The sequence below is a fragment of the Thermobia domestica genome, chromosome 1, assembly GCF_964235325.1.
Source record: "Thermobia domestica chromosome 1, izTheDome1.hap1.1, whole genome shotgun sequence".
NCBI lineage: Eukaryota > Metazoa > Arthropoda > Insecta > Zygentoma > Lepismatidae > Thermobia > Thermobia domestica.
In genome coordinates, this window is record NC_137454.1 from 125,416,598 (window position 1) to 125,433,178 (window position 16,581).

The window sequence follows — 16,581 nt, forward strand, 5'->3', positions numbered from 1 at the left end:
TGTATGTTAATAAATTCTGTTGCGGACGCGCCTGGTCAATACAGATGCATCCCTCTCGCGGGCACCCCTGCTGCGCATTTGCTCTGACTCTGTTGAATAGCATTTTTGCTTTTAATTGCAACATAGCCAAGTTGTTTAGTGTTTCTTGTACAGTCGTTTTTATGCCATACGTCTGGACGCATAATTATATCCGTAAGGGGACAGATCAGTGTTTCTTTCAGAAACAATGTTCCGGGGGGGGCACACTTAGTATTCCGGGGTGGCACTCTATTTATTATTATATTATACACGTACTGTTTTGATCTGCTTCGGGGGGGGCACTCTCAGAGCTCCGGGGGGCTGTGCCCCCCTCCAAAAAAACAGGTCTGGAAGAAACACTGGGACAGATCCGTTTGCATGCGTATTATCAATCTATCCAATTACTTGAACATGCGCTAAAAAAAATAGGGGCGTACAGTTCCTAGAGCTAAAAATGTGAAGTTGTTTTTGACGTTCTATTGTAAACTTACAAGACTCCTTCTATGCTAACTAGTAGATTTTATCAGGTTATTTTTTTGAATATTGATACGTAGATTTTTATTCTGCACATGTAATTTTCGCTCCGAAATTTCTTACCCCGAAATGACTCATTTACCCTGATAGTCTGACGTCACGCACCACAGGTTAAAGTCATTATAGACTATTTTGCAAGTCCATGTTCAAGGAATCGCGTTATCTCAAGGTTTCTCGTTGAGTGCGAGAGAACATGGTAGTCGTAAGATGGCGAATAGGAGATCCCTATTGTCTTCATCTTTAGAACCACTTCCTTCTTCAACAGTTGATCCATTGCGAGAGCTTTTTGAGGCTTGCAAGACGGGAGATATTGCCAGAGTAAAGAAACTAGTCACTCCTCAAACTGTTAATGCAAGGGATACAGCTGGAAGGAAGTCAACACCACTCCATTTTGCTGCTGGTAAGTTTTGGGGGAGGAATGTTTTGGTTAATGTTTTGTATCAACAATCAGCACCAACAATAGACACGTACACAAATATTATCAATATGTGCCGATAATTTGGAGGACCCGACGAGTCTGGGTGTGTTAAGCATTTTAGTAAGAAAATTTAGAATAATTTGTAATTATAGTGTTTATTTTTATGGGCTATCTGGTGGAAGCAATGGAGAAATCACGAGATATTGTTTGAATGAACCTGAAACTTTCTAGGAAGTTAATGAAACTCAGTTTCAAGTAGTGAACAACAGAAGCCTCATTACATTTGGATGATTATTTTGAAAATATACCTAAAAGAGAAACTTATTACGAAGCTTATTGAGGAATTTGAAATTTACATTTTTCTATATGGAGTGAAATATACGTAAAGCAGAACCATTTATTTATACATTTAATTCCATATATAGAACATTTTGTAGGTAATGTTCGTTCTCAGAGGCGAAAATATTAATAAATCTACCACAGAAATAGCTACATCTATGTTTACGCTTACGAATAGAATTTAATGCGAGAGTTTTCTGAGTTTTAATGGTTTATGTTTATTCTTCGAACATAATAATAACCTGTGTACTATATTCTCAATAATCATATTTTGATATTCTGTTTGTAAATTCCTAAACCATATATATCAAAACAAATCACCCATGGTTTAATTCACCTAGGTAATTTCCAATACGTCTAAATAAAAATTTAGGCACAAGTACATTATCGAACTAAAACGCTGTACAGTGATATATCCCTGATCTGTTATTCACGAAGTGTTCAATTTCAGATCGAGAGACCATGTAGAAACGAAAGTTAAATGAGAATGTTTACCTCTGGTGAAGCTATCTTAAGAGAAGTAATTACCATCAACCAAGACCCAAGTCTTGATATTTCATTGTTATTAAATAATATATAATAAGTAGAAAATGAAATAGGGCCTGTAAGTTTCGGAACTTAGCCAACAACTTACTCAGTGGCGTGGGTGAACAATTAAAAATTCTTGGAATTGGAAAGTAAGTTCGGATCTCGACTGGCTTCCCATATCAAGGTTATCAAGTGTTCTATATATTATATATAACAAGAAACGGATGACATTTAGTATCTCCCCCAACTCGTTTCATGTTTCCAGAACCGAGTACCTTGTTTTTGTCTAAATTGTGATAAAGGTAGAAGTACAAGGGCCCTGGGGACTTACTAACTCCCTTCGCTAGCTGTCCCTAGCTCAGCTATATTTTGTAAAGTAATACACTGTAAATCTTATATGGGCAAGATTGGGGAGATACTAAATATCAGCCCAATTAACTTCGGTCTATGTTTAGTTAAAGGGGTCCAGCCTAATTTTTTTTTTAAAAAAAATGAAATTTCGCTTATTTCTGTAATATTAGGTTAGGTTATATTTGGTTCGGTTAGGTTACGTTAGGGCTATTTGCATATTTATATTCATGTTCCCTTATGTGCGCTTCTGGTAAGTACATATCATTTCTACAACATTTTGCATTTCTGATTTCTATATGTAGTAGGATTCCATTCTTAAATGATAACATAAATCAATTACAATTCCGTTACGTCAGCCCTTTTTTACAAGTACTTCTGTACCCCTTTAACTAAACATAGTCCTCAGTTTCAGCAGGCGAATGGGAAGTATGAACGATTTCCGTCCAAAGTTACATCTCATGTTTTATATGTTGAGTAGAGGAAATAATCGATGTTTTCATATTACACCAGTTCCTCTATAAAAATGGAAATTGCAGAACTTGACTGGGAGGCCCGGGTTCGGTTCTTCGTCCAGTTGTGCATTTTTTTTTCTTTCTTTCTTCTTGTGTCTTCGTTTAGAGTGTAAACGGGTGTTAGCTATCTGGGAATTTTTTATTGAATAAAGAAATAGTAATAGTGATAAAATTGAAACCTTCAGTGTAGAAAAGAGTTAAATATATGTCTGTGTATTTAATGTGTTGTGACATAATAAAAACATTATCTTACACTATGTAAAAGAAAGTAAACTTATATAATATGGTAATGACATTGTATCATATGCAAATGTTTTTCAGGATACGGTCGGAAGGAAGTTGTGGAGTTTTTACTGTCAGCTGGTGCCTCGATCCAAGCACGAGATGACGGTGGACTGCATCCTCTCCACAATGCTTGTTCCTTTGGACATGCGGATGTAGTTCGCTTATTGTTACAAGCTGGAGCCAATCCAAATACGCGTGATAATTGGAACTATACACCATTGCATGAAGCTGCAGTAAAAGGGAAAGTGGACGTTTGCATAAGTAAGTAATTGATGTAGAAATTCGCATTTTGTTTTTTGTAAGGGAAATGGCGAATCATTTGGAAAAGTAAGGGATTCAATGAAATCAAACTGAAAAAGACTACTACTAAACTTTAGCTAATTTAATTTGAAGCTCGAATATAGCTTATTAAGAGGCACGAATATTATTTGCGCATTATTATCGTAGTTTTTCAATGGATCTGTGTAAGAATTACAACCTTTCGACACATGGATGATCATCTTCAACACTAGTGCTATAAGTTATTTCTAAGTCTTACTTTAATTTATTCCATAAGAAGTATTTTGCTACGTATAGTCTGATGATAAAAGGCTGTGAAATATATATATATTAAATGTATACAGTCAGTCCATTACAAGAGGACGGGATTCCAAGTCGTAAAATTGGTATAGCTTGTAAGCATATAAAAAGTTAGTAATACGTAGTGTTAAAGACTAAAAGTATTTCTGTTTATGGCTTTAATTTATCTTTCACTTGCCAATTTCTAAATAGAGTTAAAGAAAAGAGGAGGGTAATGTAAATTTAGGTTGAGTTAGGTTTCTCATCAAGTCGGCGCAGCGAAATGGTTTTTGTGTTGAAGTAAGAGATTTCCAAACGACCGCAACTCTCCTAACAACCCATAAACGATACGTGCGCGGTGTTTTGGTGACGCGTTGTAGCCACGACTTACGACTTTTAAAAATCTGGATATTTTACTGTTTATTTTTAAATGTGTGTATGTGAGTGAATGGATATTCTAGCTCCTTTGTCTAGCAGAAATTGATGGGAGGACCACTAGACCCGTTAAGCAGGGGTAGTGTCACCAGGTCTTTCTTCGAAATTTATGTATTAAAAGCAGTTAATCAGAAACAGGAACAAATTGATAAAGTGAATACGATTGAGGATTTGTATTAGGGAACATATACATATACGAGAACCCAGTGGATTCATTACCCACATGTTTACTTACACACACCAATTACTGTTCATCCGATATAACACACTCAAATATAGCCAAGAAGCCAGATCATAAAAAGGTGCTTCTGTTTGTGCCGCAACACAAATTAAAATTATAATTCTTCAGAAATGTAATTTTCTCTTTATTATTGTTATTAATATCATTTTTCGGTTTAATTCCAAAGTTAATTAAATTTTGTTTTTCCTATTCATCCGTTATATTCGTGAACACTCTATACAGCTTTTTTTTTTTTTTTTTTTTTTAAATCTTTGTTTTGTTTTTAGAATTTTGATTATTTTTCTCCGAGGCTCTGCCATGTTGAAAGAAAACAGAAATCATGCAGTGACAGGAGTCCGAACGTGATGGGGTTCAACACTTTTAAGTGTTAGTTCGTGGCTGAAAGTCATTTTTCAGATTTGAAAGTTCATGTGCAACATAATTACTAGTAGGGTCTGCGCCTTCCAGTTTCTGGGATAATATCTCAAGGCTGCTAATATATATATATATATATATATATACACTGTTTCAAAAAGAATATACGTATTTCGAATGCATGTATTTATTAAACTTTAAGACATACGAATATGAAATTTTACACACATATTTACGAACCTCTCAAGTTCAAATTACAGATGTTCAATATGTCCTCCATCAGCGACACGAACAATATCACATCGATACTCAAATTCCTCCCATACTCGGGCAAGCATGTTCTGCATCACAGATGTTATGGCAGTACGGATCCGGTTCTTCAACTCTTCCAGGTTCTGTGGGAGTGGTGTACATAAACGTTGTCTTTAACGAAACCCCACAGGAAGAAGTCATAGGGTGCCGGGAACCGTGGAGGCCAGCTGAGACATGCTAAGTTGCCAGCTCCTTGACGACCAATCCAGTGGTTCGGTAGAGTTTCATTCAGATATTCACGCACTTGGCGACTCCAGTGAGGGGTGCCCCGTCTTGTTGAAAAGTGAAGTTGTCTTCGTGCAACCTCGGAAACAACCAGTTTTATAACATAGCGAGATACTACTGACTGTTAACCGTGTTTCCATTAAAGAAGAATGGGCCGTAAACAGATGATCGGGATATCGCACGAAACACATTGACTTTGGGCGAATCTCGTACATGTTCAATAACCGCATGTGGGTTCTGTAGGCTCCAAATTCGAATATTTTGTTTGTTTACCTGACCACTAACACGGAAAATCGCTTCATCACTGAACACGATGCGTTGTGCAAAAGTGTTATCATTATCAATAGCATCCAAAATCTCGTTACAAAATACCACACGTTTGCGTTTGTCATCAGGACGCAGAGCTTGTAACAGCTGTGACTTGTACGGCTTCATAATCAACCAACGTCTCAAAACACGCCAAATTGTTGTTGTCGGCACTTGTAACTCCTGACTGGCACGACGAGTTGATTTTGAAGGACTGCGTTGGAAAGCAGTTTGAATTCGTGCAACATTTTCTTCAGGAACACGAGGGCGGCCAGGAGTCTTTCCTTTACATACATATCCTGTATCTACAAACTGTCGATACCATCTGCGAATGTCCACCCTTCGGAGGATCAAAATTTTGTACCTCAACCTGAAACGTCTTTACACTGTAATCACGGAATTACACTTCGCAAACTCGAGAACAGAAAATGATTTCTGCTGCGGAGTAGTCATTTTAAACATATGACGGTTACCAAGCAAAACAGAAGACAACTGACATCTAACGGCTATTAATATAAACTAGACTATGTATTCGTTTCTCCAATAGGCGAGCCGAGGCGCAGCGATCGATAGTTTGGACAAAATAATTCTTCGTAATACGTATATTCTTTCTGAAACAGGGTATATATATAATTCTTACCAACTATATGAGATAGGTCTAGACATAAACTAGATAAACTTAAATGATGAAAGTGAAAATGCCAAAGCAAGGGACTTGATTATAAAATGTGAAGAAGCAAGTGCTGTGTAGAATACACAGAGAAGAATATCGTCGCCTGAGATTCAACACCGCGTATCTCCAATTTTGGCGAATTTGTGTTTTTGATACCATTAGATTCATCATATGATGGCGCACAGTCTGGTTAAGTAGTACTGAAAGGACTTAGTTTACGACATCCCTCTCGTGTCTCATCGGAACAGTGGTCTTATCAATGCTATGTCGCTTCCTTTGACGCCGCCGGGGAATGTTTTGATCATACCAAGTATAATGGATGCTACATATAGAAATAAACCCATTATCTGTGTTCTAACGCACTCGGACGTTATAATATATTCTTACACATCTCTTAAAACTCAAAAATTTAAATTTTTCTTACACATTTCTTGAATTTGATGCTTTCGCGTAGTTCACTAGGTGATCATTTTAGAAACTTCTGTCAAGACATAATTCAAAGTTGTGTCGGCTGCTTCGTTTTAGCAGAAGAGAGGCGGATGATGAAATCAAGTGAATATCAATGAAACTCGTCAAAGAGCGCAAGAATAATATTTTCGATCATATGAAACTTTCCTAGTATTCCTTCTATGTGAGTTTGAGTTCCGTGGCTTCACAGACCTTGTTTAGTTTTGAGTGCACAGTTGAAATTGATTGTGATTTAAAGGGGACATCAGCAATCAAAATATTTATCCCTGTCACTATAAGGGCAATGGTTGACACATTACACTTTAAAAGTTCAAAACAAAATATATAGTGTAACTTATATTCTTACTTTTTTTTTTTTTTTTTTTAACTTACAGTGTAAATGGTGACCAAGGTGATTTTGTAAGGTGCATTGTATAATGAAGAAGCTGTTTATAAAAAAGAAATAATAAAATTGTACCTGGATGTTTAATTTCCTTTTTCCTGGCTGCATAGCAGCTGTGGAAATAAAATATTTAATATCCTGAAAAGTGAAACATTACTCATCTGAGTAATTTTATTATTATTTTTACATTGAAGGGGGCGCGGTGGTTTAGTGGTAGAGCGTTTTACCTCCAGTGCTTGGGGTCCCTGGTTCGATTCCAGCTCGCGCCGTGTGGACTTTGTAATGGACAAACACCGTGCTCGTGGGTTTTCTCGGGGTTCTCCCGTTTCCTCCCACTTTCTTCATTTCACTCATCGCTCATCACCACCTTCTCCTTTAGCCTAACCTGCATACACGTGGGACGTAAAACTTGAAGATTTTCTTTTTACATTGAAGTTTCGTAAAAATGGATTCATTAATTTATCATAGTTTGTTGAATCGGCATCATGCTTTCCATTGAACACATTTTTGTCTTTTTCGAGTTCACAAGGGGACTACAGTTCTGAATCATCAGCTATATGAGGGAGAAGAAAGTGTGTAATTAGCTTAACATCAAGGCTTAAGCAAGAAGAGTGATGATATATCTTGGGAATATATCATGGAGGATTTGCTATTGTTTTGATATATTTTAATCTATGAAATATTTAATGGAATAATGATGTAAAGGTATATAGTATCGTGGGAATAGTCACGTATAAAGTCTGCAGCCAAGTCCACATTGCTTCATCAAAGCCTGATTTTTAAAATAATAAGCGTAATATATCTCAACGGGAGGGCAGTTACGTCATTTACTAACAAGAGAACTGTTGGTTGAGAAGGGTTTTGCGTCCCGTGCCAGCACCGTAATGCGTTCAGAGTTCATGGTTCGAAACCCGGACTCATGTACCATGGCTTCAGGTGCTAGCCACTAAACCAGGGGAGAGGACTTGAGGTATTGGCGATACACTTTCCAACTAAATGGATGTCTCAACATAAACTGTAATTCTTTCCTTTTTAAGTGCTCAAAAATTGATGGAAGCACGGACATATTTCGTCGCGCCAATTCGGATGGAGGTACTTGATGAGTCATTCTTCTACATTTTCGAATTGGCTTCGAAGAAGTATGTCAGTGTCCTAATTATAAGAAGGAAACGTCTTCGTGTGTGCGTCCGCTAATTCCTAATAATAAATAGTCACGCTCCCGACCCAATAAAGGTTACTAGCATGCAAACAGTTCGCTGATTTAAAATACTATGACGATTTATTTACAACATAAACTATATTGTTCAATTCAATATTTCAAAACGGATAATAATAATACTGAACATGAGCGTACTTTAGTCAGGGTTGGCTGGTTTAAACCAGCTGGGTTTTTTCAAAAAAAACAACTGGTTTAAACCAAAAAACGAAAAATGTTCGTAAAAGTGTAAGTGTTTGTAAAATCTTGATGAACTCACATTTGTGGGTTATCACGTTTCACTTCCGTATATTATTCGTATTATATTCAGACCTAAATTCCCCCATTCATTACTCAAAAAGATTATACTACAAAAGCAACTTCTTTTTACGTTTATTTTGTGATTTTTTTGTAGTTGTTATTATTGTTATGTAATTGCAATCGAAGAAAAATTCTAAATATTGTTTCGTTTCAATGTTTACTATTGATAAAATACATCGAAAATGCCGTACTTTGTGTGTGTGGGGGGGGGGAAGGTCATACAGACCCCACGAGAGGCATTTAGTGAAATAAGTATCTTTGGTATCTATTTATGTATAAATGAGTTTGAGCCAAAGTGGACTCAAATAATTCGTATCTTTATTCACTTTTCTTATTGATATGCAGATTAAGTCGGTGTATTTCTTTAATTTGGACCAATAAAAGTCGTTGTTAACTAACTTGAACTAAATTAGTTCTTCTGTACTCCGTAGTACTTTGAAATTGTTCATATGTAATTCTGTGTAATGGTTTCACTTGTGCAACTGTTTATCTTTTTGTCCTTCTAAAATGACTCTTGACACTTATATTAAGAAGCATGTAAAGATCAGTACAACGTATATTTTTTTTTTATCAGGATTCCTTCGTGAGCGAGTTGGCAGACGTGTCGCATTTGTGGCCAATTAGCCCTGGTTCTGAGTTCAAATGGAGGACAGTTTTCTCGGATGTAGCTCGAGAAGCAGTTTTTATTCTGCTTTTAGCTTATGTGACCCCTTCCAGCATAACCCGGTTGTTGCATAATAACATCAAGGCGAAACAAACTTATTTCTGTCCATATATGATATGAATATATAGAGCAAATCATTTAAACCATAAAAACCTGGTTTAAACCAAAAAAATCGGTTTTTTTGGTTTTTTTAATAAAAACCATGGTTTTTACCAACCCTGACTTTAGTTATTATCAGGACAAGAGCCTTAACCACATTTAGCTTTGAGCATTAATATTCGTGTAACCGAATTTTGATTGATGGAGAGATAATAATAATAATAAAGGTTGATAATTAGATGCTTAAGTCAAGCACAATTTTAACCTTTAGAGTACAACGAGCGGTTCGAAAGCTCGACCGTAACAACTAGTTTCATCAATCAACTGTACAATTTGAATGTGTGTTTCCTGTGATCTGTGTCTAATTGTAATTGCAAGATTCAGAAGTTCACAAGAGTCGAAATAGTATTCGTTATGTTTTTAATTTGGTAGACGTAGTCGAATAGTCCGAGAAGATAATAGTGAGTTCGAGTCCCATCTGAATTATGAGTGTTTCTTTTCCATTATTTTATTTAGTAATTTATTGCATGATGTACACTCCAGGTAAACAAATTGCTTCATTTCAAATTATTCGCTTATCATTATGTTCTGCACTGACAGATTATTTTCTTAACCGTTTTCTGTTTCTGTTATTGTTGCATTTGTAGCTCTTCTGCAGCACGGAGCTGATGCGAACATTCATAATACGGAAGGCAAGACTGCATTAGACCTGGCGGATCCAGCTACTCGTCCCGTACTTACTGGGGACTATAGAAAGGAAGATTTGTTGGAAGCTGCAAGGTCAGGCAATGAAGAGAGATTACTAGCACTGCTCAATCCTTTAAATGTAAATTGTCATGCGAGTGATGGTCGCAGAAGCACCCCATTGCATCTGGCAGCCGGTTACAATCGTGGTCGAGTTGTACAGCTGCTCTTACAGCATGGAGCCGATGTTCATGCGAAAGATAAAGGGTAAGTATGAATGATGTTTCTCATTTTTTGCACATTTATAGCTTTATTGAGAATAGCATAAAATCATTCCAACGTTTATAGCCCATTGGGAGTATTGACCCTTTTGCGTCATCCTTTCGGAGGGTGGAATTTCCAATTATACGATATAATTAAGAAGAGCATGCAATTGTGAAATTCTTTTAGAACAAATATGTATATGATCCTAGATGATAATCAGTTTTATCGACATGATGCTTGTGTAGAGATATACGGGGTGGTGTCCTTCAAATGCCAATATATAGTATTTTCTTTGGCTAGCCATTTGAAGATGACTTAAGTACGCCCTGGGGAGCACTGTGTCTCAGTAGTAGAGCGCTCACCTCTGGTGCTAATGATCCGTGCGTTTTCCCGAGGTTGTTTCCTTCCACATTCTCATTCCACCAACTCTTTCAAAAACCTCCACTTTCACTCATCATTCGTCTCCTTCATCATAAAGGGTATAAGCTGGAACGTAAAGTAACCAACGTCACTCCAAAAAATACCATTCATACAAAATTTAAAGGGCTCCACAGATATTGATAGATGAAGCATTTGAAGAATGTTTTGCATAGCATGTATTAAGCCTCGTTGTGGGTCGTAAAAGGATACTCGTGTATGTATTCGAAATATCAGATACAATTGCAATCCAATTGAGATATAGATTTTACCTATATTCCAGTTAGAACTTGTATGAATGATTTTTTTTTTTTTTTTCCATTTTGTTAAATTTAATTTTCTACGTTTTCATTACACACTGTGTTTTATTCAGAAATTAGTAGAATATTTGTGTGTGTGTTTGGATCAGCCTACATACTAACATTGTTGTATATTATAAAACAATAAGAGGATCATACAATATATTGACAAAGGCAAATGTCCAAAAGTCCCAGTCCCAGTATTTTTATAATATTTTTAAAAGTATTACTGTTGAGATTCTCCTCCCCCCTTAAAAAAAAGTTAAGACCTTGATGCGTGTGTGTCTCTGAAGATGAATGTCCGGTTATAACAATCGAAATATTGGAACAAAAGAAGTTGTCCGAGGAACATTAGTAGGTGGGAAACTCTAAATATTATAATATGTTCCAGTTGCATAAACGTAATAAGTAATATGAATTTATATAATTGGAGGATCAATTTTTGTTTATATTATGAAGATAAAATATTTTTAGCATTTATACTTATCTTTTTTTTAAAATAAATATATGTTTGACTTCCAACGATCATTTTGGCTGAGAGCCAAATGTATCGATTTGGTCAAAAGTCCGGGCCATAGGCCAATTCCTTTCTGAGTAAAGATGCGAAAAAAAAAAAAAAAAAAAAATGGAAAAACAAAGGTTATTGGAAATCTGCGGGTGGAAATTTTGCAATCGCACCAGCCATTTGAGCTCCACACAGGTAAAGGCGTCCTATGCTAAATGAACAAGTAACGTTTCCAGCTCAGCAGGCTATTTGAACGGAACGTAAAGAGCATGCAAAAATAACATGGGGAATGTCCACATAGTTCTGTGAGGGAACCCAGAAGACTTCAAATCCGTTTCCCAACGATGCTGTGTTGTTAGTATTGTGGGGGTCCGAGAAACAGCTATTAAACTGGCAACTTTGCATTTTTATTTGACGTAGGGCGACTTACTAGTGTGGAGCCCAAACGACCGATGCAATTAAAAAAAAAAAAAAATCTTAGTTTGAAAACAGATTTTTTCCAACAACTTTCCTCTTTTCATATCTTTACTCAGAACGGCGTTGCCATACAGCCCCAGTCTTGATACACCTGGCATATTTATATAAGAAATTATGTTATAGAATTTTGTGAAGCAATTCTAGTTACATTTTAAGCGAAAAATTCTTATGAACAAAAATTGACGATTATTTAAATATATGCATAGCAGAAAATTGATATTTATATAATTACTAATCTTTTATTTTTAGTGGGCTAGTTCCTCTCCACAACGCTTGTTCCTATGGACACTTTGAAGTGACTGAGATGCTTATAAAACATGGTGCCAATGTAAATGCAATGGATTTGTGGCAGTTCACTCCACTACACGAAGCAGCTTCCAAATCTCGAGTGGAAGTTTGTTCTCTTCTGCTTAGCGAAGGAGCTGATCCAACATTATTGAATTGTCATTCCAAATCAGCAATAGATGTTGCACCAACACGTGAATTGCAAGAAAGACTTGCCTGTAAGTGTATTTTACTGCCCTGATTATGTGTGTTTTGTACGAAAGCAATGTCATACTTCTGACTTGCCAGAAATCCTTGTTTCAAGTCCATAGTTATTTGTGACTCGATTTCTCTAAAGTACATATTCGATATATTCCGAACAATTCGAAGTATCTTTTTTCCTAAATGGTTAACAAAATTACATCACAAGAGGAGTAAAAGTCTCTAATTCACAGTGAGCAGCGTGTAATATTAAACAGATGTTTGTGATTGTGCAATAGCAAACCACTAAAAACCTAAATTAGCGTCGATTGGTATCGTGGACATGTCAATACTAGTACACCTAGCAATTGAGTGTACGATGTGATGGCTTTAACAAAATCATAAACCATACTTTGAAATCAAAGAAATCATTAAATTCGAGAAGTTTGTTTTACACCTTCCAATTTCAAAATAGGTGTCAATCAGGTTTGGTGATGGTAACTTTCCTTTCCCCACTTCTACCAAAGAGTGCTAAACCATAGCAACATTTTAAAGACAACAAAGTGAGGCACACTAGATGTTGCCGCTACGATGATAACACTGTTTGTCATAAGGAACTGTGTTTTCTTTCCAAACAGTTTCATTTGATCAATCCCAGATTACAATTTACAATTCAACACGAAGACGATGGTTCTAGTTTATCTTGAATTTATGCTCTTATGGGACAAGCAAAAAATTTGGTACAAGAATTGATAGAAAAGTCGTCGCAAGTGAGAAACACATTCATGCTCCGTTGTTGCGTTGACAATGAAGGCCAGTGTTTGAATTTTTTTATATACACACTGAAATTATAAATACTTCCGTTAAATATTTCATCAGATAAGAAGAGTGTAATTTATTTTCCATTACGGCTTTTGAACTCTTTTGTTCGAAAGGACTTGTCGCACGATTCTTTGCAATAAAAATATTAGTGAATTACTGATATGTTGACTTATACAGCTTCCTTTTTTTTTAGTTCACAACTGTTGTAGTGCTTTAAGTTTATTTATTCCTATGTACTTCAAATACTTATCTGTTTAAACATTATGTATGAATGTAATATCTTCTGCTGTATTGGTTCAAAACTACTGTGCTGTGTATTATTGATAAAGTAGATAGTCTATATAAATGTACGTGCAAAACCTTCTAAGGGCCCCATCTTCTTAATTTGGTATTTATATATGGATTTCTGTAGATATACGTAGATTTGGAACGAAAGATGGCCAATTTAAACAGATTTCGCTATAATTTTTATTTCCAATCATCCGTTCTGTTTCAGTGAGGTAGTACAAGTATAAATTGTAAATAGCTTTTTAATAATTGTTTGTGAAAATTTTCCTACATTCTTATTATTTCAAATTTTAGATGAGTTTAAAGGACACTGCTTGTTGGAAGCTGTTCGCCAAGCTGATCCAGCAAAAGTAAAGAAGTATTTATCGCAAGATGTAGTCAACTTTAAGCATCCATACACCGGTGATACACCACTAGTAAGTACAAATTGTGAGACTTGAAGTGCGATTTAAAAAAGAGTACTTGATTGTGGAGCTCTTCCGCGGCTATATGGTTAGCGTACGCGCCTTAAGCGCAGAAGACTGAGGTTCGTTTCTCAGTGGGAAATCGTGGTTCGGATTCCACGTTGGGCTGTAGGTACACGTTTCATATAACCTCGATGGTGAAAGAGACGTTAAACTTCAAGACAGCCAACCAAAACATTGCCTAAAGTTACATCTGAAGTCGACGTAGAAACTTCGTTGATTTTAAATTTGGTATTTTCTTATTTATCTGACCTTTCTTTCTGTTGCTTTAAGATACTTAATCTCAAATCGTAAACGTAAACGTTAGAGAAAATATCTTTAAATATAACGATAATTTTCTGAAGCAGTGTTTCTTTTACATAGAAACTGGTTGTAGAAGCCGTAATTCAAACACTAGGTTGATACAGTAAAAGAAAGAAATAATAATCAGAACACATAGAGACAAAGAATGTGAGATTTAAGGGATTTTTGTTCCTTTTGTTATTTTAATAGATTTCAATTGTGATAGTATTTCTTAAGCATGTAGCAAAATTATTGAATTGCGAAATATTTTCTGTAATACGGAGATATTTTTATGTTGTGTTTCCAGCATTGTGCAGTGGCGTCTCCTTTCCCCAAAAGAAAGCAAGTAACGGAAACGTTAATTCGGAAAGGTGCTCAGTTAAACGAAAAGAACAAGGAATTTCTGACACCGCTTCATATTGCAGCTGATAATTCCCACTATGATGTATTGGATGCGCTTCTTCGACACGGAGCCAAAGTCAATGCTTTAGATGGATTGGGCCAAACAGGTATGATAGTGTCTGCATTATCGTGGAAATTTATTTTAAGATGTTTGTAATTTATTTTTGTAGTCATTTTCTTTTAAATTTATCAGAGAAGAATCGCAAATTTCATATAAAAGTTTGATCTCCATAAGCAATCAATTTAACATAAGCAGCTAGCTATGGAATGTAAATACTATAAAACACGATTATTCTTTCTTCATGTAGCGGAGTTATCTTCTCTTCCATGTAGTCGTAATTGTCACAAAAAGAATATATAAATAGAAAAGAAACCATATAAAAGTATATAAAGAATATAATGCAGAATATGAGTTATACCTCTTGAGGAAGTAAGACGTGTTTGTAGGTGCTCCAGGAATCGGTGAAGCGTGAAATCATGGGGGTGTCGCTTGAATATTGGAGAGTTAGTGTTGGACTCTTCAACGCGAGGTTGCGTGTGAAGTGTTGCCATCCCCATAGCATACATTTCCGAAGTAACGTTAATTTATTTTTTGTAGGAGTAGTTGTCTCAATTCTGCTAGTCATAGCTGGTTTAGAGACCAACCCTGGGCCCCGAACCCTGGAAGATGTGTTCGCAAAATTGGAGACAATGGAAAGGAAGATGAATGGCCTGTGCGAGAGTAATGCTGAATTTTGTAAACGGTTAGAAGGTGTGCTCAGTGAGTTAAGAGAGGTGAAAGAGGAGAATAAAAGACTTAGGGCAGAAATTGTAATGAATCGAAATACAATAGATAGGCTTGAGAATTTTTCGCGACGGAACAATCTAATTTTTACAAACTTACAAGGGAAGAACAATGAGACTTGGGAGGATTGTGAGAATGCAGTGAGACAGTTTGTTCAAGAACGCCTCGGAATTGAACTCTCGGAACACGATATTGAGCGAGCGCATAGACTAGGCAGAGGCAGGAACAGACCCATTATTGTGAAATTTCTCTCATATAAACGGAAGTTAGAGATTTTAAGAAGTGCGTATAAGGCAAAAGGGACTCCCACTATAATATTTGAGGACTTTTCCGCGCGTGTTCGTGAAGTGAGAAAGAAACTGACGGTGCACATGAAAAAAGCCAGAGAAGAAGGTAAACGCGCTTTCTTAAGATTTGATAAAGTGTACATTGATAATAAACCATTTGTGTTAGAAGAGCTCGAAAGTGTTAGTGATGTGTGTGATCAGGGTGAACTTTCTTCACAAGGTGGTTCAAGTGAGTTGGAAACAATGCAAATGGATCGCTGTTCAAGGACAGGTGATGATGCGTCATTTCCTCAACTATGCAGGAGAAACACAAGATTGACAACTACAAGAGGCCGAGGGGGGAAGGTGATGCCCTGACATAGAGAGGACTTAAGCAAAGGTAAGGAAGTGAAGCATGAAAAATCTGGTCACTTGCAAGAAGTGAAAGTTGAAAATACCAAGGGACAAAGAAAAGACACCAACACACTCCTAAATATCTTTTATCAAAATGCAAGGGGGGTGAGGACCAAAACGCACAATTTCTATTGTAATATCTTGTCATCAAACTATGATATAATTGGAATAAGTGAAACGTGGCTGAAAAGCGACAACTATGACACAGAACTCTTTGATGACAGATATTCAGTGTTTAGATGTGATAGAAATCTAAAAGAAACAGGGAAACAAAGGGGAGGGGGAGTGTTACTAGCTGTGCTGAAAAAATATAAAATATTTGCTATAGACTGCTCTGAAATAAGTACGGATTGTATATTAACAAAGATTACAACTGATAAAATGACCATATATGTTTGTATTGTATATTTTGTACCTAATTCAAAGGTAGAGCAGTATGAAGAGGTTTTTCAAGGTATAGAGTCAAAATGTCAGCCAGGTTGCACTATCCTCTTATTTGGTGATTTTAACTTACCAGAAATCACAGGCAC

General features: G+C 36.2%; 1 protein-coding gene across 1 annotated transcript in view; it reads left to right on the plus strand.

Annotated features, from left to right (window-relative positions):
• The first annotated feature begins 690 nt into the window (after positions 1 to 690).
• The window catches only part of Tnks (tankyrase), an 82,537-nt gene continuing 66,646 nt past the window's right edge, over positions 691 to 16,581 (plus strand). Inside the window, exons 1-6 of the mRNA XM_081763138.1 lie at positions 691 to 952; positions 3,022 to 3,246; positions 9,866 to 10,169; positions 12,114 to 12,367; positions 13,734 to 13,855; positions 14,493 to 14,694. Coding sequence (XP_081619264.1) covers positions 760 to 952; positions 3,022 to 3,246; positions 9,866 to 10,169; positions 12,114 to 12,367; positions 13,734 to 13,855; positions 14,493 to 14,694 — 1,300 coding nt within the window. The 5' untranslated portion in view covers positions 691 to 759. The remainder of the gene's footprint in view (positions 953 to 3,021; positions 3,247 to 9,865; positions 10,170 to 12,113; positions 12,368 to 13,733; positions 13,856 to 14,492; positions 14,695 to 16,581) is intronic.